This window comes from Zonotrichia leucophrys, chromosome 3 (genome assembly GCF_028769735.1).
Source record: "Zonotrichia leucophrys gambelii isolate GWCS_2022_RI chromosome 3, RI_Zleu_2.0, whole genome shotgun sequence".
NCBI classification, from domain to species: Eukaryota; Metazoa; Chordata; class Aves; order Passeriformes; family Passerellidae; genus Zonotrichia; species Zonotrichia leucophrys.
Genome location: NC_088172.1, coordinates 49,874,094 through 49,898,805, shown reverse-complemented (window position 1 = coordinate 49,898,805; position 24,712 = coordinate 49,874,094). Strand labels below are relative to the sequence as shown.

At 39.9% G+C, this 24,712-nt stretch overlaps 1 protein-coding gene across 2 annotated transcripts; it reads right to left on the bottom strand.

The window, feature by feature from the left end:
• Nucleotides 1-301: 301 nt before the first annotated feature.
• Nucleotides 302-23,896, bottom strand: WTAP (WT1 associated protein). Of its 2 annotated transcripts, XM_064708123.1 has the most exons (8): nt 23,660-23,896; nt 19,567-19,604; nt 19,428-19,483; nt 16,606-16,664; nt 14,894-15,021; nt 8,207-8,385; nt 3,342-3,496; nt 302-1,525 (listed from the first exon to the last, which is right to left on the bottom strand). In XM_064708123.1, exons 2-8 carry the CDS (start codon nt 19,594-19,596, stop codon nt 942-944), a joined length of 1,191 nt encoding a protein of 396 aa, XP_064564193.1. In that variant the 5' UTR covers nt 19,597-19,604; nt 23,660-23,896; the 3' UTR covers nt 302-941. The 2 variants fall into 2 exon arrangements, 1 of the variants encoding a protein (XP_064564193.1); XR_010439551.1 differs by lacking the exon at nt 302-1,525 and having other exon boundaries at nt 3,360-3,496; nt 7,653-8,385.
• Nucleotides 23,897-24,712: the final 816 nt, after the last annotated feature.

Genomic DNA, 24,712 nt, shown 5'->3' with positions numbered 1-24,712 from the left:
TTTTGGGTTTTTCTTTACTCGTTAATAAAACCAGGTTCAAACTCTAAAACTTACTTTATTAATTTCTCCTTCCCACCTCCCCCCATCCCCACCCTTTTTCTGCCAGTCAGGACAAAACCATTGGAACAAGCACTATCAGGCTGTCTTGAAATTAGTACTAGCACACACCTACACCTTCATGTACTGGGCATACGCTGTACCAGAGAGGATTGACACAGATACAAATTCAACTCAAAAGCAAGGACTATCAATACACCACATACAAATAAACCACATAAGCCAATGCAGAACAATGAGGAAATGACATTATTAAAAGTTTTTATTTAGGTTTGGTCAGTACAGGTAAGATAATATTGGAGTCACAGAGCAATATGCATCAACAGGATACAACAGTTCTTAAAAACTGAGTAACTATGCACACAATTCATAAACATTCGGTCACCTAAGGAGAAAATGCACAGATGTATGGTGGGAAAAACTGTAATTAACACTGAAACTACTACAGGACTCCTTCAGTAAGTCCATCTTTTTAGTGATAAAACTACTGTACTGGGCAAACTTGGCAGTCAAACCCACAGCTATTATGACAAATCTTGAAGGTGGTGTTAAGTATAACAGTATGAGTAAGAATGCCCTTACACAGCACAGGTTCTAGATATACACAGATTTGTACAGACATCATTTATGTTATACTTTATGGAAATAATTTCCATTTCAACTTCACATTAACTCATATAAAAATAACTTGAGCTACACAAACATCCTTTTAGCAACATTCAACGTAATTAACTGTTAAAATTTCCAAAGTGGCAGAGGTATTGAAGCAAAAAGAAACCCACAAAAAGGCAAAATTGTGACAAGTATGCACTAATTTAAACGGCTTCTGGACAGTATCCTCTCCCAATTTCAATGACACTGTATAAAAATTTTGCAGAAAAATGTTACAAAACTGAACCCTGCACATTTACACTGGAGTCCAAACCATTCTGGACATGACGAGAACCCACAGTTCTGTTACCTTTCATGCTCACCGTTTTCTCCTCTTGAGGATCATGATTGGAGTCTGTGTCATTTGAGTGGTGAGTGAGAGAGTTTTCACTGCCAGTGGGAGAGTCTACACTTTCATACCCAGTACTGAGCTGGTTTATGTAGCTACCACTTCCTCTACCAGTTCTATCTTCAGAGTGGTTGGATAGCTTATTACCATTCCCTGGAGAAGCCGGGAAGTCATCTTCCGTGCCGCTACCCTCCCTATAAAATGCAGGCCCAGACGTCCGCTGGTGGGAGGAGCTGCCATTGCTTGGTCCGTTTGCCAGGCGGCTGCAGTCCTTGCCCGCCGCCTCTCCCTGCTCCGCGGGCTCGGAGGATGGAGTCCTGCTGGTACCTGGGTTGGGGGCCTGCGCCTGCTGCTGCTGGTACTGTGCCAACTGCTGCCGCGTCTCCTTCAACTGCTGCTGAAGAACTAGAATGGTACTCTGCATACCTTCTACCTCCTCATCAAGCTGGATGATGAAGTCATTCAATTCTAAGTAAAGAAAACACATTGGTTGCAAACACTTAATAGCCCATATATAGTTTAAATCTCAGACAAGAAATTAAAATCCCGTAACTCAACGTTTTATGCTGAAATTTTTCAATGAACTATTGTCTCAGCCATCAGGTATGCACTGGCTTTGATACTCTGCCTCTGAAGGAGAAAATGTGGTATCTACCTATTTTCTAAACTGCTATTGAAAATATATGAGAAAAATTTAACTTCTGAGCAAGAAAGGAAGATATTCGGGAAAAAGCTCAATTGCAGTAATTAATATTGTGCAAGTAGATCCTACTGTGTCTACTTTTACTCAAGTATAAATCCCTGGCAGAAATACTGTAAAAGTGACCATGAACCATATCCATACATAGCAAATCTGAGTTACTGCAAAACCCTATTCAATAGCCAAAAGTAGTAGTTTTTCATCCTATTTCAAGGAAGTTTCAATTCTTACTGTGTTTAATCCTTGAAATTGTTCAAGAGAGAATGCAAAAATACCTTCTTACCAACAGAGGGTTAACTAATTTCATAGCATTTTAATATTTATATATCACAAAAAGGTTTTTACAATTAGTATTGCATTCTGGAACAAAACAAATTTGACCACAAAACAGTATAAGAAACACTGATTCAGTCTTCAGTTCAACTGCACCATCAGTAGGCCAGAGAAAAAAAAATGCAAACTGCTTAATATTGTAAATTTTTTTTAAATGTTCTTGCTGCTACAGAAAACAATCATTAGGAGAACTCTTATTGCAGAAGTAACATCATCTTCATTCATATATGGGGAAGAAGCAACTCAATGCTGGAAATTACTACATTCAAAAGCAGCAGTCTTTGAAGAACATCTACACTTGCTTCAATTATGTACTTGGTAAATTTTGTTGAAGTGCATTATCAAAACAGTAGTTACTATTCCCACAAAATGACACTATACAATCATTTCCTTAAGAGTTCTAGTTGTTTTATACTGCTGCTTTCTCAAAGAGATGAAAATATGATTGGGGAATATGATCTACTCCTAAAAATGCATCTCAGATGGGATGCCATACCAAGTTTCTGGTATCTTACAATCTTCAGATGCAAAACAAACAAAAAGATATTCAGATCTATGTGATGTCTATATAGGTTATAACCCCAGGACTACCCATATAGGTTATATTCAGAACACCTAATCTAACATTCTATGAAGAGCCACTGACACTACAAAGAATTTGAGACTGAAGAAAGACTTTCAAACCTGCATTTTCCCCTCCATTTAAATTGTGCAAGAGGTCAGAGTTTTTAGATCATTTCAATTTAAGCTTATGGTGTTGCAAAATTTCAATTATAAACACAATGAGACATTTTCATTCACCTGAGTTACCAAAAGGATAAAAATCAGTTTTTCATATTCTTAAGCATTGTTGAAAAGGTGAATTTTTAAAAAAATTCCAAATGAGTCAGAGTTAACAAGAAGCTTTCTGCTCTCAGTGCATGCCTAGGCTATATGTTATAAACAGCTCTCATCTTGCCAATTCACCAGTAATGTGTGCAGTCTAAACATTCCCTATTAAATAGCAAGGCTTACAGTATAAAAATCTCTATTGCAAGCACTGCATTACTGGAGCTGTGAATCCCATGAGTTCCCCCAAATTTAACGATTTTATTTAACTAAGACTACCAATTAATACTTACTATTACATATTTTACTCAATATTGCCCTTTCATTCTGGCAAAGGTGATTTTGTATTATCTATATCATCACAGAATTAAACTTGCAGAAGTGCAAGGCAACTTTTCTATTTTTTGTTAAAAAATCCCTTACCATCCTGACTGCTTTTAAGTTCCTCACTATATTTCTTCTGTAAAGCCAATTCTGCCTCAAGCTGTGCAATACGTCCTTGGGACAGCTGCCTTCCAAGCTCTTGATTCTCCTGGATAAGCATTCGACACTTCGCCATTAACTTTTTCCCTGTTTGGCTGCAAAGGAAAGAGCCATCTATCACAAAATGAATATAAAACCTTCAGTTATCTTCCTCAATCACTAATAAAGACAAAAAGGAGATGCGATTTCTGCATGTCACAATCCAAGGAACATTATGCCTCAACATAATTGTCATAGCAGAAAGTCTCCCTATAGTTACCACGTGCTGTTCCAACGCCAGGTGATCTTCTGTCGCTGTCCCACAAAGTGGAAGGCAAGTTTTATTACTGAAAATATGAATAAGCATATTGCACTTTTTTAATACCAACATCTGGATTATCAGTATGCACAATCTTGCATGTGCCAATTCTTAATGTAGTTAAATACTTGATTAAAGATGTGTTTTTCAATTCAAAAAAATCAAGGACTGCATACAAACAAGCAAATTATAAGCAAAATCACTGCCCATTTGTTGTAGTAATGAAATTTAATAACTGAATTTGGGTGAAGAGAAGTTGCTTGGGGGAAATAATCAATCTCATGTTCATTTTTCATACTGACAACCATTTTTCTTTAATAGGTTTAAGCATTCATTTAAATGCTGTCCAGGTACTCTTGTTTAAAAAATGAGATGTCCATTTTGCAACTCAACTTATGTGTTTGACAGTCACATGCAGAGTCTGCTTCATGATTTCTATGGTCATAAGTACATCTTGTATGGTGAAGAAGAATGAAAATGTAGCTGGACATTGTAAGGACATCAAGGAAGGGGTATATTACCTATCTATCTACTTTCTTTAAATTGACAGATTTCAGAACGTAAGTAATGATCATTAGGACACAGTTTCTGAAAGAAACGTGAAACAGGTAGAAACTGACAAGATTTTCTTTTCTAAATGGGTAACGTTACACATCTTTAATCTTCATGATAAAAATCTCATTGTAAAGCATTATAGGAAGTAGTATGCAAATTAATATATAGGCAATACAGCTGACTCCATGAAAGAAAGAAATTAAAGTCCTTTGGGACTCTCAGTCTGCCAAGTCAGGATAGCATCCCCAAACAATTCTCCTTTTAATAGGCTCAGCACCATAATGAAGCTGTCTTCTTTTCTACAGAGGTGTAAGCTCTGGCAAAACCCCAAACTTGAACAGTTTTATTGTGAATTCAATAGCAAGACTTGTATTACTCTTTGAGACCAAGAAGGTCATTTAATTTTTTGTAGGCTTTTAAACAAGTGACAAATACTGAAAAAACCTGAGGATTAAAAAAGTAGAGCAAATTTCTGCTACAATCACAGCCACAATTCTCTCCTGCAACCAAAGTACAATAATTTAAAACAGCAATTCCTTATCAGCTACCTTCTGAGCACTCAAGCCTTAAACAACTTTTAATTTCTCTGCCAACTCTGCCCCATTTAACATTTTTCAACTGACTTTCCCAAATCTTTCAGATGGGCTGCTCCAGAAGGAATCTGGCTGTGTAAAGTCCTGGAGGCCTGAAAATCTGCTAAAGGCAGCAGCCTGTTTTCTTTCTTGATGTGATGTCCAATGCCAGGTCCTTGAAGTTTAAATTGTGCCGACCTAATACAGTCCAAGTCGCACATTTAAGATGCAAGTTTCCTTAGAGATGTTCATTCTGTGCAAAGCAGGACCACTTTGGAGATAACCAATGTGACAGATCCCAAAAGTTATTAGGCAGACATGATTTTTAGCCATTTGCAAATTCCTGTTAATGTATTCACCATCACTACAAATAGAAAAAGTTTACAATGCTTATGTCATTGAATGCTTTTCTCTTCACAAACCAACATCAACGGCAGAATCAGCAAGTACCAGTTACCTTGGAATTGGGACAATTTTAGAATCCCATTAATATCTTCAGGTTAACTCCTGCCAGAATGTTAAATATTTATTACCTGTATAGAAATTTGCATAGTTACCTATAATGCTATTTCTTCTCATCAAAATTTTTCCAGATGTTCTGAGCTAGTAGAGAATAACCCTTGCAATTTACAAAAAAGACAGTGCATTCAAGAAAATTAAATACAGTAACCATTAAAATAATTCATCTGAACTGTAAAACTAAGTTCAGCATTGTTTTCACAAATCCTCTTGAACACACATGCAACAAAACCTGCAAGAATATAAATGGTTAAATTTCAGAAGACTAAAGTTTGTTGTACTACACTTATTGCAAAATGGCATTTCAACTAATTTTTATTCCAAGCTTATACTCTGCTTAATGATGGTTAAAATGGCTTAGCATAGCCATTCCTTTGATTACATGTCTTTTATTTCCCCCTCCAGACATCAGCAATGTTAATGCTGCACAGCTTTACCTACATTAAGGTCCAGAGCTAGCTCTGCCTAGGGCTGCAGTTAATGTGTTAACCACCTGGAGAACACCAGTTTAAGATCTGAATAGGGCCACTGCTTCTTTCAAAAACTAGGCCAGATGCCATGAAATGAGTAGTTGTGTACAAGGATGGACAATTAAAACAACTGGGGGAGGAGGCCCAAGATGCAAAGAGAATTAAAAAAACCCTACAAATATTTTACATGAGCCAATTTCTTCACCTTTCAAGAAATAAAACCAGTAAAATCTTAACCCAGTTAACAAAGCCTCAATTATTTACCAGGAAATAACTAACTTTCTATATTCCTGCCACTGCATGTATGAATTATGCACATTCACACCACTGACTTAAAATTATATTATGCAAATTAGGGGATGTTGCAGCTAAAGAAATAGCATTTTCTTTTGACACTTGGGTTTGAAAGGCAAGTTACTTGTCTCTCCTCAGTGGTACTCACGCATTCAGAGCCTGAAGACTTTAGAAAACAACCAACCGGTACCTACATGTATTAAATAAATTTCTGAATTCCAAGTTAGAAACAAACAATCTGCATGGCATGCCTCTTTCAACACACTGCAGTGAGCTTTACAAATGTCTTGGTAACACATTAACATTTTATTAATGTAAGTCTTACCTCTGTTTTGATGCTAGATCAATAAAATTATGCATAGATACTGCTATAGCAAAATCATTCCAGATATACCACTTTTTAAAAGGTAAAGTTTTTCTGTGGATTTTTCTTTTGGTGTTAAGGCATTACTCATGCAAAAAAAAAAAACCTGCATAAGTATACTAGTCTTTTATCCCATATTAATCATCTGAAGCACAAACAGTTTAAGATACTTCCAAGTCAAAATTATGTAATGGAATCTTAATAAAAGTCAGCAAAACTGTTAGAATACATCACCTTCTGTGACAGCTGAATGGCTCTTTAATTTAAAAACTAATTTTTAAACTGAGTCATAAAACACTGCCCAACTGTTTTGAAAAATCAACACCTCAGATTACTAAACAGAACTCTCTTTGCTATGGGAAGAAACAAACACAAATGCTACACCAGATCTACATTTTGCTTTACAGACCTTAGACATGCACTCCCAACTGTCCCAGATTGCTACTCTTACAAGTAACTCGGGAGGACAGAACAGAGGCATCAGTAGAGTAGCAAAAACTCCTTCACTGAATCCACCAAAGAAAATGCATGCATTTAAGGTTTTTTGGTTTGTTAAAATACTGACTTTGTTTTCAGCGAACGAGACAATGCAGAAATAACGACCTGTTCAATTCTCGTTCATCCCAGGAGTTTCACGATACAACAGTAAAACCAGAAGAGTTCCTTGAACTATGTATTACAACTATTTCAAGGCACATTTTATAGAGAAGCACAATACAAAAAACCCCAGGTGTACAACGGAATAAAAGCACCCCACCAACACTGAAGACAGTTGCCATCATGTGCCTTCTGTATTAAGCATTTGAGATCAGTTCTTAGAATGAAGATCAAAAAAGTCTCATTTCTGCATGAAAACATGCAGTGAAATTCTTATCACAACCAGTTTTTCTTATACATGCTAGTTGTGATCAAATATATATTGCTTCAAACAATTTTAAACCTACATTTAGATGGAACGTACAGTTTTGTACAGTCCTAATTTTGAGGCGTCCACAGTATTACCAACCATCCAGAAAACAGTTCATTATTTAGCAACAGTGACTTAAGGCTGCATCAAGTGCTAGAGTGCCCAAAGGCTAAACAGTCAAATGTGTACACTACCACTGTAGTGATATCAAATAGCACTCTTGTGGCTATTCAAAACTGGTTAGCAAATAAACTCTTTAATGCAAAATTCACCTCATCGAGTTTTGACCCAGCAGTTCAGTGAACAAGCAGGAAGTCCACAGTCTTATTGGCAAAACTGACTTACAGTGTCTCTAAGTCACTAGGCTCAAGGTTATGAGCGAAGCATATTCCACTTCTACATTTTTTGGGAATTTTACATGTTCAATTCATGATTTATAATCTCTACGTTCTCTCTCCTCCAAACTGTCTGTAGACACAGTGTGCCACAGACTTAAGACTTCTGTTTCTCCCTCTATTTTCTTCAAATAGAACAATTTTGCAAATGTCTACATGTTCTAGAAAACATTTTTTCGAAGATGGCCATTTCTTCAGAATAGTCCGACGTTGTCAGGCCTCTGAAGCAAAGGGGAGAAAAAAGCTGAAACACAAGGTTCATCTGGTAAGTTTTACATTAATCATTACAAGCTGGACAGTATAAGAATGTGGCTTTTGCCTCAAAACGTCTGAGTCTTGGTGTGGAAACGAGTACTTGGCTGTCCCACCATAGCATTCTCGTAGTGGGACTGTCAGGGAAGTCTTGACTGGGGAGTATTTGTTTTGTTTACCTATCAGGCGTAAATTTCCAGGCACTCAGTTCATTTTGGGCTTGTTCCAGTTTGTCTTTAGTCTGTTCCAGTTCACCTTTCATTTTTAGGAAAAACAAGTTGATGGCTGGGTCTACCATTGTTGATCGCAGTTGGGCAACACTAGGCTGCTGGACTTGCTTGAGGTACTGAATCTGATTCTGCATAAAATAAGAAAAAAAGTCTGTTATTCATACAATATTAAATAAAAATCATGAGTCCTTTCAATACCAATAGTTACCCCAAAGTTAACATGAAGGCAGCTTGCCCTCTCTCACACTGTAACCCAAAAAACACAGGGTAACAACCACTTGTGCACACCTTGCACCCTTGTCCATGTGCCTGCTCACCCAAGGCCCCATCATCCTAAGCACCTGCCATGCTTTACCTGTCATGGCAGACTCCCCTCCAGGTCCCAAGATTATTTTCTACATGTCAATTTACATTTGTCAGAGCAATATCCGGAACATTAGAATGCTCTCTTTCTTTTCTATCTCCCTGCACTCCTTCTGGGGAACAAAGAGCATATGGAAAGAATTACCTGCTTAAAACAGATAGTCAATTCCCACTTACTTGCAGTGGAAGTTATTAAGGAACATTACAGCAGAAATTGACAAGAAATATTTACAAGCAAATAAAAAAGCTTTTTAGAACCTAAGGGTTTTTGCAACTGGAGTAGTCACTTATGATGCAAGATTGAGTTTCTCTAAAACAAAAATTTAGAAATACTAACAGCAATTAAAACAGATTTTGGTTGGATTTTATTCTCTTTGCAAAAAACTAAGCCAAAGGAGTTGCAATTTTATATGTTTGAAACACTAGCAATAGTCAAAATTTCAGAAGTAGTAACTGAGAGGTTTCCTTTTAAATGTAGTATTTATTGTTCAAAACAAATGTAAATAAATAGAATTAACTTTAAAAGTTTCTTCAATTTTAATCCCATCACAACAGACATATCTAAAATTGTATGAAATGTACACATTTGGAACCCTGCTAATCACCAATACTGCGTAAGCCTGCACAGAATGTGTTGATTCCTAAATTCAATTTATGGTGCCCCCTGTATCACACACATTTCCTTATCAGCAAGAGGTGAACAGAACCACACGCTGTTAAAAGACATTCATTGAAAGTCAGATAGTTTGCTTCCCATGCAGGCAGTCCTGCAGACTTGAGAGCAAGAGAGTTGAACTGACAAACCCTAAAGGGGAAGAGTCTCCCTGCACTGTCTCCTTTCCTTGGGACACAGCACAGCCAGCAGCACTGACAGCTCACCCATGTTCCTGAGCTGCTCTCATGGGGTCTTTACACAGCAGTGGTGAAGAGGAAGTACACAAGTCCTACATACATTCCATGTGCAGTAGGAACCTCAGTCACTTCTAAATTGAGTGTAACATGTTTTAATTTATGTATTGTCAAGTAGTAAAATTTCCTGGATTTTATTTCAAGTGGTTTCAAAGGTGGAATAACACAAGTATTTCCTTGGACACATTAATTTGTTATTATGAAAATAAAAATACTTAGCTACTTAAAATTGAAATCATCATACTTTAAATTTTAAATAGACAAAGTTCTATATATGCAGAAAAAATATAAAGGGAATAAAGCACTGCATATAAATATTTCAAGGAAATAAAGAATCCACATACAATGTGGGTAATGCACCTAGAAACAGGAAAATCCAGATTAAGGTTATGCTAACATTTCTTGGATGGCATTTTACCTCTCGGGCCTTTGCCTTACTGAATGCAAATATACTGCTCACTGAATAAAGGTAAATCTTATTCATTGTTATTGATTTATATTTCCTGTCCACTCAATTATTTGATTGTTCTGCTACTGAAGTATTTCAACAACCTGTCAATTCTTTGTGATGGCTAGAGCTAGTAGACAGTAAAATGGACAAATTCACTGGCAAAATATTTCAGATATATAATCATGATACAGCAACATTGTTCCAAATCCATTTTTAAAGAGACATCTCTACCTGGGGGGGAGAAAGGCCATTTCCTGGTCTTACCAAGGCCCAGAATCCTCCCTCTTACACCATAAATCTAAAAACTGTAACAGATTGCCAGGATCACTAGCACACAGAATTGGTGCTGCTGCTCCTCAGTCACACCAGAAATGCACTCAAACCCTCCAGAGGACCCAGCCAATGCTGTGCAATGCCAGTTATTTAACAATCTCATTGGGGTCTCTCCAGCTCACACTCCTGAGCCCAGCAGATGTCACCTGCACAGGACTTCAGTTCAACCATCATTTCTAAAGCAGTCACGTAGAAAAAAACTTACTTAAGCTTAACAATCCTTGCTCATTCCCTCCCCAAACCTCACAGACCATTCTTTCCCTCCACTTTTTCCAACTTAAATTTTCTCAATTCCTCCACAAGTGTTTTCTCCAGTTGTTAACTCCAGAGTTCTCATCTGTCAGGCTCTTCATCCATGAAGACCTAACAACCTCCTCCTCCCAAGTATGACCTGCTCCCAAAGCAAGCCCAAATGTCTCCTCTTTTCTGCCAATTGCCTAATTACGTTTACCTTCCTGCTTAGCCAGTCCAAACCTCACATTCTTGCTCCCTCTAATCACTTTCTGGTGCGAGTCACCTCCCACTGATATTGCAGGTGGCAAGGGTTAGGGAGCAGGAGAGTTTGCCTACAGTCAGGACCAACCTCAAGCTATAGCTGTACATACAGGAATAGTCATGTTCAATGCCAGACCCCAGGGAATGCCCACTTTAACACCTGAAATGCCTACAGACTCTTCATGTTCCCAAACATGAAAGCACACACCAGCTGGTATTTTTCAAAAGCCTATCAGATGGACAAGTAGAGGTAATTTTCACAAAGAGAATAAAAATCTTGCTTTACATTAAGCATTACAGCTTTCTCTCTGTTCCAGCCCAAGGCAGGAGAGCACTGAAAGCAGTCTATTTAGAGGGCTGTGTGAGGTTTTGTTCATGTGGATTTGTATTATTTTGTTAAAGACAGACAGTAACATTTTCAATCCCTCTAGTTCTCACATTCTTGGAAACAGTTGCATGCTTTCAGCTGAAATCATCCAAAGATAGCTACAAAAAACAGACACTCTAAACATGACAAATTTACAAAACAGATCACAGGTGCCTGAGAGAAAGCATAAGCAACCAAAGTCAGATCAACTGTATATCCTTCTTACAAGGAAGGAATAAAGCACACAACTAAGAAGAGAAAGAAGAGCTGTAACAAACCACAGGAGTGATGACTACCTAGTGCTACAGTCCAATTGCACCCACACAGAGTTCCACTCGTTGTTATCTGTTCCATGAAAAGTATATTTGAGCAGCAAGTATTTCCAAATGTCTACCCACTGACTCTCAGTGACTGTGCAGCAGCCTGGAAAGAGGTTAAGGCCTTTCCCTGAAGTGGCATTAACCTGACCACCACTTGTGCCAGAAATAAAGCTTTATGTAGAAACCATAGCCAATACCGCTCCCTAAGAGCAGCAACCTCTTCTAGAGGGCTGTTCCTGCTGGGGGAAGGTAGCTCGACGCTGCTGCTGGCAACAGGGCACACAGGATGTCAAACATCTGTACTTCAAAGTAGCCCTTAGGGACTCTAAAACCACAGAGTAACTTTGCAGCACCTGCCACAGACTTTTACTGAGCTGCTGGCTCTGAAGAAATCCATATATTCTCCTGCCAGACTCAGCACAGAGCATCAGAGAGAATGGAGCTATGCACCTCCCTCCCATTTTCTTTCTTCAAAAACAGCACTGACACAGAATAAGGGCAATGATTCTGCTACTGCTACTCTGACATGCACACCTACACTTTAAGATGACAACTGGCGACTTTCGTAAGCTGAAAACACACTAAAAAACTACTACTTTTAAAAAGGGTGAAAATTAAAACACCAAAATAGGGCTCATCACACTCTGTTTTAAAACAGAGCTGGTGTACTTCAGTAAGCAAGGTGTTCTACACAAGTGATCAGAAAACTCAGTCTTTGCCAACTACCAGCAGTTGAACATGGTATGGTATTAAGTTTTTAACCATTAAAATTTGAATGCAGTAAGTCTGTAAAAATAAAATGTCCCAAAAACACATCTGCAGATTTTCAAGAAACTAGACACCATAAAAGCTCAGTCTTTCTAATTATAATGTGACAGGAAACACTGAAGGCTTACATATAAATGTTAGTGGTATATTTTACCACTAACATTAAATGTTAATATAAATGTTAATGGTGTATTTTTAGATTATAAAAGAATTGTTAACTATAATAAATATATGGAACATTTATTTTATGGATTAAAATCGGGCATGTGAAGTAACATCACATGATTAATAGCTTATTAAATGATTTAGCAACCTGTAGCTTCACTTTCCATCTTATCCAACATGACATTTTTCTACTGTTACTGTAGTGGAAAAAATACTCTCTAGTAATACGAAGGAAAGCAGTCCTTCAGACCTTCCTGAAACTATGTGCATTTTTAAACTTCAAAATACCTAAACGTGACCATGTCTCCATTATACACCTCCAGGGTACCCATTTTACACCTCTTCTTCAAGGATGCATCTTCCCACCACCATGTGCTGTGGAGATTACATCCTCAGTGTCATTCTTGAGTCAAGAGCAGGAGAAATATAAACCACCCAAGTGTGTGGGCATGTGTCTGTTTTTTGTTTTCTTTTTGGTAGGTTGTTACACATCCTTTTTTTTTTTATTTTTTGAAAATAAAAGCTCTTCAGAAGTTCTTCTAAACAGATGTTCTGGAAAGATTATGCAGCTATAAACATCTAACAAAGTGCAGCCAAAACCCCTATAGTCTTCATGATATTCAAATCATTCATGACAGTCAAATTCAAAGCATTAAATACTTGAAGTTTATAACTTCAAGGAAGGAACAAAGGCAAATACAGCGCACACAAATTTGGTTTTGGTGAAAAACTTGTATTTCTTTTAATTTATTTTTAGTATTTACTGTTTTAGCTATATGCTAAGAAGTTCAAAAGAAAAAAATCCCTATTATTACTGCTGCTCCACATAGCAGAATTTATCAGTACAACCTCCCAAGTGAAGCATGACCAATACAGCAGCCCTACAACTGGGGAAGCGTTGCAGTCCAGTACCAGAAGAGATCTTCACTGGCACCTGGGCTGCATTAGCAGAGTGCTGCCAACAGGCTGAGGGGACTGATCCTTCCTCTCACTTGACACTGGTGAGAGATCTGGGGTACTGGGTGCAGATCTGGACACCCCAGTACAAGGGAGACACAGCCATACCAGGGTGAGGCCAATGAAGGGCTGTGAGGCTGATAAAGGCGTTGGAGCATGTGACACACAAGCAGAGGCTGAGAGCGTTAGGGCTGCTCAGTCTGGAGATGCTCCCAATGTGCATCAATACCTGATGGGGAGTAAAGAAAGCAAAGCCAACAGTGCCCACTGAAAGCACAGAAGGTGATGGGCACAAGCTGAAACATGTGAAGTTCCACTTAAACATAAGAACACACATTCTGCTGCGTCAGTGGTTCAACACTGGCACAGGTCAAAGACTTCTGCATTTCTCTCCATTTCACGAGATGCTTAAAATAGTGTGCAGTCCTGAGTAACCTGGCCTGACTGACCTGCTGTGAACAGGCAGGCTGGACTAGAAACTGCCAGTCTCTTCCAACCTCAATGATTCTGGGCTTCATTTTTTGCCACTGCAAAGTAAGCTTAATCCCCTTTATTTTTTTCTTGTTTATCACACTGTGAACTAAAGTGATCTTATGGTCTTAACAACAGTGAAAATACTGTGTACAGAGTTCAGTCACACTACTATACCTGACTGCTCTGAAAAACTTCAGGCAAAAAAGAAAGGAAAACTTAAAAAGCAAAGGAAAACTACAACACTAGTTATTAGTTTTGCACAGAGCTTGTACTTTTCATAAGAGAAGCTTAAAGAGTATAATACTAAAACTAGCAATAAGCTTTTTACATTCCTCTCAGAAGCTGCCAGATTCAAGCAGAATGAAAATTATGTTTAGAAAGTAATCCAATATGAGATAGTTTCCAAGAAACCAAAACTAAACACAGATGTAAAAGACACAGAAAATGGCCAGAAATGAAGGAGCAAGAAACAAAAATCAACAAAATACATTCAGAACTGTAGAAATTAAGCAGATCTGCCATATTGCAAAAGAACTTTAAACAAGTCAGTAGCAACTTCATCTATCCGGCCAAGAAGACAGAGGCTTACAAATAGCCTTACACTGTTAGCCAAAGGCAATGTGTCAGCCTCAAACCTCCTAAATGAAACCAAACAAACACAATCATATCCTTATGTTTTCATTTGTTCCTGACTCTAATGATACTCAGAAGTAAGATTTTTGTAGATAGGCTCTGCAGATAAATGCTAGAAGAGAGTAAGCATGGCACATGCAAGAATTAGCTTGGTTTGAAGCAAACCAAGCTTCAATCACAACTGCTGCTGAAAATCAATAGCAATAACTAGTATTAAAAAAAACCCCAAACTTTTAAGAAGTGATCTTTACTCATTCAATTAAACTACCCTGCTGTGCCTTTAAACACAGAAAATGTGATGGTGTAGATACACAAAAAACATTGCCCAGCTCGTAGGTACTGGCTCAACAGCTGATGTTGCTACAACAGTTTGAACACATTTATCCTTTCGGAATACTTACAGTACACTCTTGCATCTCCTGTTCCTTAGTTGCCAGCCTCATCACCAGAATATTTTCTCTTCGGGCAGACTCTTGCTGTTGCTGTTTCAACTTCTCTTCAGATTCTCTCAGCCCCGTCACATCATTAGCTAACACAAGCAACAACAGAGAAAGCGTTTTATAGTACCCTCTCATAGGAAGTGTTAAAAAGGCAGCTAAAAGAATCTAAAAACCAATTTCATAAACAGTTACACTTTTTGCAGGCATGTTTATAACTAGCATAAACAAAAAACAAAATGTCATTAAGCATTGGAAAAGCTTAACAACAGCTGGCTTTAAAGCCATATTCCTGGTCCTCCTTTAAGACTTACTAAAACTTTCAAGATGTTTCCATGTCTGTATAGGAAATCACTTTGTGCTGCAAAAATCAATCTGCAGTCTGTAAAACACTGCTGTTTATGGGCAATCCTCAAACTGGCCTCAATACTCCAGGAGCAAACAGTAAGACATTCAAGAATATTCTGTTCCAACTAGAATACTGATCCACGGACATTTATGAAAAATTATATATGAAATACAAGAGAATGCAGCACATTTCCAAACTGCTCAAACAAAAACAGGCAGGCAGCTCAATACCAACTGTGTACATTCACTCTACTACTTGCCATATGTAACACCATTAAAAACTTGAAAAATTTAAATTTTCATTTTTTCCTAATTTCTGGAGAATAATCAGCTGTAAATATAACCTGAGCATCCAACTGCCTCAGGACAATGATTTCTAAATAAAACCTTGCAGATAGTACAGGCCATAGTGGTCAGTGTTAATGAATTGTTTTAAAATCAAGAAACCAGGAATGTTGAAACAACTTATTTATCTATGTTTAGACAGTTTGAGATGTGAATGGAATCACCTGTTTCCATGTGCTCTATTTTATTCTCTACAAAATATTATGAAACAGCAGTAGAAGAAGGAGGTAACAACAGCAAAATAGAGAACATCCATTTGGACTGACAAAAAAATGCCCTTCAAACTCAGTGGTACTATAGCTCTAAGTATTTAGACTGAAAAGGTGAGTGGAAAACACAAAAGACACCATCCCTAACTGGCAATACAACTTTTAAAAGCGACTTAGGATTGGGTGTTCAGTCACTCCCAGAATGTTCAGTCACTCCCACTCCAATTCATATTGTATCACTTCAGAGTAGGATGCTTTCCCCACATTATCTTCCAAAAGACCAAGTTTTAACGACCATGTAAGAATGACAATCAAATTTGCCTAATCAGATCAAACAATCCTTGGGGACTCATTTTAGACATTTACCCCTAAACACTGTTTCTCCTCCCAGCCTTATAATCCTGTAAGACTACTAAAGGCACAGACATTGCTGGAGTATTTCAGTAGACAGCGTTTCTTTTTCTAATGGTAAAGTTCTGAAAGTACACCTATTTATGGGGTTATGCTTTAAAGCTTCCCCCTGACCAGCAGTCTGTGTCCTATAGATGCAAAATAAAGACTTTTTACATGGTGGCAGAAATTTGCAACTGGAAAAGAAGTTGGTAAGAAAGCTGGGAGAAGCTGAAAACTTGCAGTAGAAAAACAAGGGCTGTTTTCCTAACAACTAACTGACATAACAGATTAGTATATCTTACTTCTAGCACTTCTAGAAAACACACATATTACTTTACACATTCTGATAACGTGAACCATTTTGAAACCCAGCTAACTTACAATTAAGGTCTGTGTACTTGCCCTCCAGAGCTTGCACATATGCTTCGTATTGTTTCCACCTGTCACAGATATAAAAAGAAAAAACATTTCTGAAGCTCTGTTTATTAAATCAAGGCATGTCATTCCTAAGCTTTCAGAGCACACACTGATACCATAATCAGAAAATGTAAAGAAGGAATTACACAATTGCACAAAAGACAATTCCAGTTTTAAAAAAGGAGCTTTTGATTGTGGAAATAGTTAAATTGCTTTGCATCTCAGAGGAACAAAATGGTAGTTGTGTATTACAACACAAAACATCTTAAAAATCAGTATTTTAGACAAACATTAGGATCAAACTACTTATTTCTGTTATCTTTGTAAAGTACCCTATATGCATTTTATTCTCATAGCAGAGCAATTCAAACAAAATTCTGTAACAAAGTGCAATACAAATACAACATTAAGTATGTTACCAAGTGAACAGGACAAGCAGAAGTGTATCATAACACTAGAAATGGCAGTCTAGGCTAAGCAGCTGTATCTCAGCTCATTCAAGTTAAGACCACTCTCTGATTACATCCACCATCCATAAGCCAAACAGCTTAACAACTCTCTGAAAACACGTTATTTAGGAAATTCATCCGCAGTCAAACAACATCACCTAAAAAAAGCACTGCATTTTATACAAACCATCAAATCAGTAGCAAATAAAGTCTGCTGTGAAGTTTAGCATGAAATGCTTTATGAAAAAGTTCACAGAACAGCATTTTTGGGATTTTGAAGTAGTACTCTGCACCTAACTACGTGTGTTCCTCATGATGGTACAACCACACATTATAAAGAAAATTGATCTGATAGCTTACCACGATATAGGAGGTGTCTGCTCCCTCCTCACCATTACCTTCCCACCCTAACATGTATTTTATGCCAGACTCACCACAACTGCTCCATTTTAACTCTCTAACCTACACCACTACTTGAATTGAAACTATAAAATCTACCTACACTACTTGAATTGAAACTATAAAATCTACCTATAGGTAATTTGGACCATTTAGTGAATTCCAACAGTACACTGAAGGGTCTAAAAAAGCATCAGAGAATCAGAGATCTGTAACAGCAAGCAAGACCACATCACTGGGAAAAGGAAATGAAATCACAAGATCTCTTCCTTCAAGCAACAACAAAATTTTACATCTCTTCAGCTGAGTATGGCAACAGCATGAACAAACTCTCAAAGCTCTGTAAAAGAGAGCAGTAGTATTCATACTTAACCCTTAAACTGATCTCTCTGATCTAAGGAGTTTCACCATTTGACCATTAAAAATTCTATGTTAATTCAGGAGATTTCAATCTCCCAGAAGTAAAACTGAAATGGCCTACTAAACAACAAGTCTAAAAAGAAAAAACCTAATTTTACATTAAAAAACTGACATGAGTATATTGAACAGTTATACTCCTTAAATCCATTAAGTGCCCTTTTTGAGAGCATATTAGTTTTTCTACACACTAAGAAAATTATTCAATAGCAACATAGCTGTCATTAGCAAATTCCCTTCTGCCTCTTCATCAACACAGGTGAGCTGCTAACATACTTTACCTCCTTGCAGGCATTCCATCACATTGTCTCCTGCATATGTGCTGGAAACTCATCTCCCCTATGTAGTGACTAATGATTGCAAGTTACAGACAGCCTTGATAACCTTTTCTTGTTTTCACACTAGTAGTCAGAAAGCAAGTGGCGCAGAATCTATGCTTTGGTACTTTCACATTAATTTTATCGCAGCAAGTAAAGAGCACAGCTTTGGAGACTTTGGAGTTTTCTATAAAAAGGATCACAGGGCCAAAACCATTTAGGAAAGAAGCATTTTTTCTTACTGTTTCAATACATTTTTCTTTACAACCCAAAAGACTGGATACTCAGAAGCAGACAGAAACTAGTTTTAAACATCTGGAGCCAAACTGTTTACTCCCTGGAAAAAAACTATCCCCCCAAAAGGAGCAGGCAGAACAGTTTACCCAGAAGAGAGGGTAGCTGATCACCATGTACACCAAGTGTTGCATATGTAAGCCCTTGTTTCCACACAGTTTAGTCTTTGTTCTATAAAACAGCAAAATTTACCTTGAGACCCTAATAACACTAATAACTCCGTGTACAAGAAGCCAAGAACTAATGTTTACCACTATTCCAGCAGATAAACAGATGCCCCACAGAAGGCTGGTTTGGATAGCTCCTGGCTTACAAATCAGGAAATTCAGGCATACACAGACAAGTGGCCTGGGGTAGTTTCTTTAAACAGATGGTATGTGCAACAGAATTCCCCATAATTGTTCCTGTCGTGACACTTAAGCTTTCTAAAAAGTTAAAAAGACAGACAGGTTCTTTCTTATCAAAGTTCTAGGCAATGAAAACTTCATTTTAACATTTTTCTGTTAATATCTGAACATGCTGAGAAGACAAGTGCAAGGGCAGAGAAAGCATAAAAAAGTACTGGAGAAGTAAAGAGTTGACATTTTTCTGGTGTTTAAAATAGCTTGCTACCTGTCAAGGAAGGCAAGCAATCATATCTTCTATTGTTGTGAGTGAAGAAAAAAAAAAAACTTGTGCTCATGTTCTACAAAATACTATTAAGGATTTTGCCTCTTGGGAAGAAGTGTTCCCTTCCAAACTACAAATATTTGAGGCCAGAGGAGAACTTTACAGAAGAGATACATTATGAAACAAATAGAACTGTTTTTCAGAACAAGGATGCTGAAAGACAACGAAAGAGTAAATTCACACATCTTCCACAGAAAGTACACAAAAATGTTGATATGAGAAAAAAGACTTTTTACATTACCTTAGGATAAGCTCATCTCTAGGTAAAACCTTAAAATCTGCTTCACTAAGGCGAACCTATGAAGCAAAAAGAAAAGCACAACTTATCAAGCTGTCCTGATTACCTGGAAGGGTGAAGTCACAAGTAATTTTACACATACCTTCTTTGGGAGAGGTTCTTCATTCGTCATTGTGAACTCTGAAGGGAGAGGAAAAAAAGGAGTTTTATTTAGTGCAAACAGAGCACTGAACAAGTCAAACTTATAGCCTTAATTGTTTTAGTTTGCAATATTACACCACTGAAATGTTGGTTCTGCACAAGGCACCACGAGAGTACAAAATAACACTATGACATATTTGCTCCTGTAATCCAGATACAGTCAGCTGCATTTTTTCTAAAAGTTACCTCAAACTTTCTACTTCTATCTAAAAAGCCAATAAGTAATCAATCCTTCCTATTTAACTAATCAAAACCATCCAACTTGGTATCAAACTGACATTTAGTATGCATCTACATCTACATAACATTGTATTTTACAAGATAAAGGATAATCAGGGTCTGAGGAAAGCAATTTATACTGCTGCTCCTCCTCTTTGGAATAAAAGAGAATAATTTGTGAACATTACAGCATGTTCTTACAAGTACTTATTCTCTTAAGATTCAAACAAACGGGAAGTACGGTTATTTTAAAACCCGTGCGAATATTCTCAAGAAAAGTAGGATGCAAACTAGCTTAGATAGGCCATCAAACTGAATTCCTCTGGTGCACACAGAGCACAAGGGGGCTGCATTTTGCTAGGTTAATATTCACACTGCTCTGAGTTACAGGACATGCTTCCTTATCTCGAAAGAGTAATACACAGTATTTTCTACAGCTATGATTATGTAAGAAATACTGAGTTCCTAAATCTTACAGGCATTCAAGTAACAGTAAATGCAGGGTTTGCTGGTGGCATCCATCTTTGCAATATGCTTCCCAGTGGAAAAGTTGCATAGAATACTAAGAGTTGACAAGCTTGTAAAGCTGCTACTGCACATGTACCAGGGAAAGGATGTGTCAACTCCTGAGCTGTGAACACTGAGCTTTAAAGAAACAATGCTCTTAAGGAGTACATATTCTATTTTCTCAATGATTTTTATGGATTATCTTAGTATTTTCACAATGACACTCAATGAACCAATCTAACTTTTCCAAACCCTAAAACTGTTGGTCAGTAAGACAAGCAAACACATTCCAGTGAAGCAGAGTTTTCAACCCGCACTAAGTGAGACCGCTGACAGCTACACAGCACCCTACAAAACAAGGGCCTGGTTAACAACAAACAAAACAACCAACACTCACTCTCCCTTCCTAGAATAAATACTGACATTAGAACCCACAGAAAGAAAACATTCAGTAGAAGCATCTCACTAATGAATGGCAGCTTCCTGTTGCTAGGCTTAGTAACACACTATGTGCTTCCCTAAACTAAGAAGTGCCCTTCACTCCCACCCCCTGCCCTCCTGCTAACAAGAAGTTACTCAAGTATTTTGCTTCAACTTCTGCATGCAGCTCCTTATTTGAAACTGTTTTACCAAAAACATACCTCAAATAGAAAATACAAGCATAAGAGGGTGCTGATACAAATCGCCAGTGCCCAATTCAATCATTCAGAGTAACTTGGGATTACAGAGGGAATGCTTGTGACCCCTGCATTTAAGCCGCCTACCTTCCCCCTCACTGTAATTTTCCCAAAGATTTTAGAGCTTTTAACTCCTTTGGAGTTTGGAAGTAGTCTTGAAGATCTTAACTATTGTTAAGTTCCTGACAGGGAGAAACATGCTTTTCAGATGTCTCACACAACTACACCTAACACTGACTAAATGGTGCACACGTCATGTGTGTGTTCCGTAAAAAAGTACAGAAGCACACAAGTACCAAAAAAGGTGAACTTCCCCCAAAGATCTGGCTTGTAATCCCTGCTGCAGCATATGGCAATTATAAACATACAATTGCTATCACAATCAAGAGTACAAGAAATCAAAGGTTGATGCTCCAATGCAATGGTAGTCAAACCCTGCATCTCCAGACCTCACACAGAATTCCAGCACCAGACCAGGCTACTCTAACTCTACCCCCAGCACATCACTGTTTACAAAACCACCTCTTGCTTTCAGATAAGAGCACGAAAGACTGAAGTTATGGGCCACTGCATTACAGAAGTTACTCCTTACTGCCACCTATTATTACTTGCTATGATAAAAAACACACTAGCTAAAAATATTCCATAGGTTATTCTGGAAAAGTTAAGTTGATAATATCTACAGATAAACACTTAGAGCTCTTTCCACACATATAAATTTCACCTTGCTACTGCCCTGCAACAGCTTTTTGGGGACCTGCAGTAACTCAGCAGAAGCTTGAGCATTTATTGCTGCTGAATACTGTTGTCGTTGAGCTCCGTGTTTCTCAGAAACAGCAGCAGCGCCAGGCCGGCTACAGCCACAGTCACGGTGACTTTGCTCAGTTTTCTGTCAACAAACAGGTGAATCTGGATGCTACAGACACAACTGCCACTGAAATGTTCATTATTTTAATATATTTTAACATAACACAGTAACTTCTCAAGCACTGCGCATCAAGAGATGATGCTTCGCACTCGGCTTGCCTCTAGAAGAAATCATCCCTCTCCTACCCATATCAGAAATATCTTGCAAAAACACGATGAAGAGTCACTTTCTACAATAAAGAGTCAATGTAAACAACATACCTACATAACTGACTGGAATTAACACAATTGTATTTGTGATTTATATTATGAACAGCTTAACTGTACTATCCTAACTAAGCACTTGCATGATTTTGCAGAAACAGCGGCTGCCACACACCACTCCTGCATATCTGCTCCTGGCAACAAGCAACACAGAACCAAACTCCATACTTAGAATAACAGGCAGTTAAAGAATTTTCAGAAAAACTCAATGTTTTAGGCTTCTATGGCAGTTTCAATTAGAAAAAATGTGAAACAAGGAAAGTACGTTTTAATTTTAATAACTCTGATAGAAGCCCGCACAGCTTTTCCTACAACGTTTATAAAACACAGGATTTAAAAACTTTTTTGAAAACCTCAATGAACAAAAAGTAATTGAATCAGGTACGAGGCTTTACTCGTTATACACAAACTGAGAGTTATTTTAATGATACCAAGAAAGAGTTCCATGGGAAAAACACCAGTACGGGCTCCCAGCTCCCAGAGCACGTACGTGCGTACATATATACAAACACATAATTTACAGAATCACAGAATCGTTAGGGCTGGAAGGCCCTGTCCCTAACAAGGCAGGGTCACCTAGAGCAGATGACACAGAAACGTGTCCAGGTGGTTCCGGATGTCTCCACAGAGGGAGATTCCGTGACCTGCCTGGGCAGCTGTCCCGAATGAGTGTGCTTCAGATTGCTCAAAAATTTCTCAGCTCACACTGCAGCCTGGAAGGGAGTTAAGGGGGAATGCACCACCACGGCAGCCTGTTCTGCCGCCCTCAATGCAAAGAAGTTCTTCCTCATAATGAGGTGAAACTTCCCGTGTTTTAGTTTATGGCCACTGACCCTCGTCCTGCCGCTGCCACTGAAAAGAGTCTGGCACCCTTCACTTTAAGACAGCACTCGCCTTTAGGGTATTTGTATGTATTGATGAGAGCCCCTTTTAGTCTTCTCTTCCATAGAGTGAACAGGCACAGCTCACACAGCCTCTCCTCGCAACAGACACATTCCAGACCCCAAATCCTATCTGCAGCCCTCCCCTGGACCCCCTCCAGTATCTCCTTGTCTCCCTCATACTAAGGAGCCTTCTGACGTTTAGAAAGAAAGGCTTCACAGTAGCCCCGTAACTGCTCAGCCCTCACACTCGCCTCAGCAACAACCGCGGGAGTGCCACCCCCCCCTCCGAGGGCCGCAGCCGCAGGTGTTTGACAGACCCAGCTGCCGCGGCCGCCCCCCGGCCCAGGCAGTGCCCGCCCCGCCGCCCTCGCTCCTCTCCCGCAGGGAAGCACCAAACGCGGCTCCCGGGGGCGCGGCGGCAGCCCAAGGCCGGGGGAGGAGGATCCCGGCCGCGCTGCCAGGCCAGGCTCCGGGGCCTCGTACAAAATGGCTCTAAGTGCTTCCGCTCTTCCCCCCCGCGCCCGAATTGAGGGATGGAGGCGCCGCAGGGGTCGGGCACCCCGGGCTGCCCGGTCCGTCCGTCCCGCTGGGGCGGAGCGCTCGCACGGTCACTCACCTCCCGCCTGCGGCGCGGAGGCCCCGCGCCCCTCGCACGCCGCTTGCCTGGGCCGCGCTCCGCCTCACATCGAGCAGGGGCGAAACGCCGCCACCTCCACGCCTGTCGCCACCAGCTACGCGGGCGCCTCCGCCTCCGCAGCCAGGACGGCCGCGCCTCCCCCCGCCCGAGCTCCCCCGCACGCCGCTCCCGCCCGCTCTTTATTTGCGGGTTCTCTGCGCTACAAAATGGCGCCCAGGGAGGAAATGAGCGCCCGCCCCGCCCCGCGACCGGCGGCTGCGCGCGCACCCGGCGTGGGGGGCGGCGGCGGCGGCTCCGCAGCGGTGCAGGGCCGCGGCCCGGGTACCTCGGCCTGCCTGCGGGGCCGCCGCTGCGGGGGATCGCCGCTCGCCCCGCCGGGAAGAAGCGGCTCCCGCGGGTTATTAGAGCGCGATTTAAACCCTGTCAGCCGAACGGGCCGCGCAGCGCTCGTGCCCGTGGGGTGCGGCGCGGCCTCCTGCCGGCGGGGGGCGCCGCTGTCCGGCGGGACGGGGCGAGCGGCGCCCGTCTCCCGCCAAAGCGGCTGAGGGGAGCGGGAGCCGGCGCCTCCTGGGGGAGCGCTGGGCGCCTTCCCGGGAGGCTGCCGGAGAAGATGGGAGCTCTGGGAACGAAAACTACGCGCAGCAGTAAATAAAGCGCAAATGGGTGCCGGGCTGCTCGGCGTGGCTGGCGGGGCTGCCTGCCCGCCGGCAGTGCGAGTCAGTGTCCTCGCCACTGATGAAAGATACAGGGCTTAAATTCCAGCTGCTTCCAAAAAGTGAAACATCAGTTCCCGCGTTGGGGAATAAAACCGATAAAGTGAAGTTTGCCCTTCGTTGAGGTCTAGCAGTGAGCTGGTGCTTTAAAATAAACTTTATCCTTCTTACTGTCCGTGATTTCGCAGGCTGTGCTGTTGGGTAAATTCTTCTGCCTTTTGTCGGCAAAGTCGAACAGCTGCTGCAGGCTAAATTAGTCTGTCACCTGGGTTGCACAGATGAAACTGATTGTCACTCACTATGTCAGTGCTGAAGGTGC

Excerpts from the sequence above, each read along its gene's own strand:
- WTAP (XM_064708123.1), bottom strand. The coding sequence starts at position 19,596 with ATGACGAATGAAGAACCTCTCCCAAAGAAG. Across the intron at positions 19,484-19,566 it reads AAGAACCTCTCCCAAAGAAG|GTTCGCCTTAGTGAAGCAGA; the intron begins GTATGTGTAAAA and ends TTTGCTTCATAG. Across the intron at positions 8,386-14,893 it reads AGGAGATGCAAGAGTGTACT|AATCAGATTCAGTACCTCAA; the intron begins GTAAGTATTCCG and ends TATTTTATGCAG.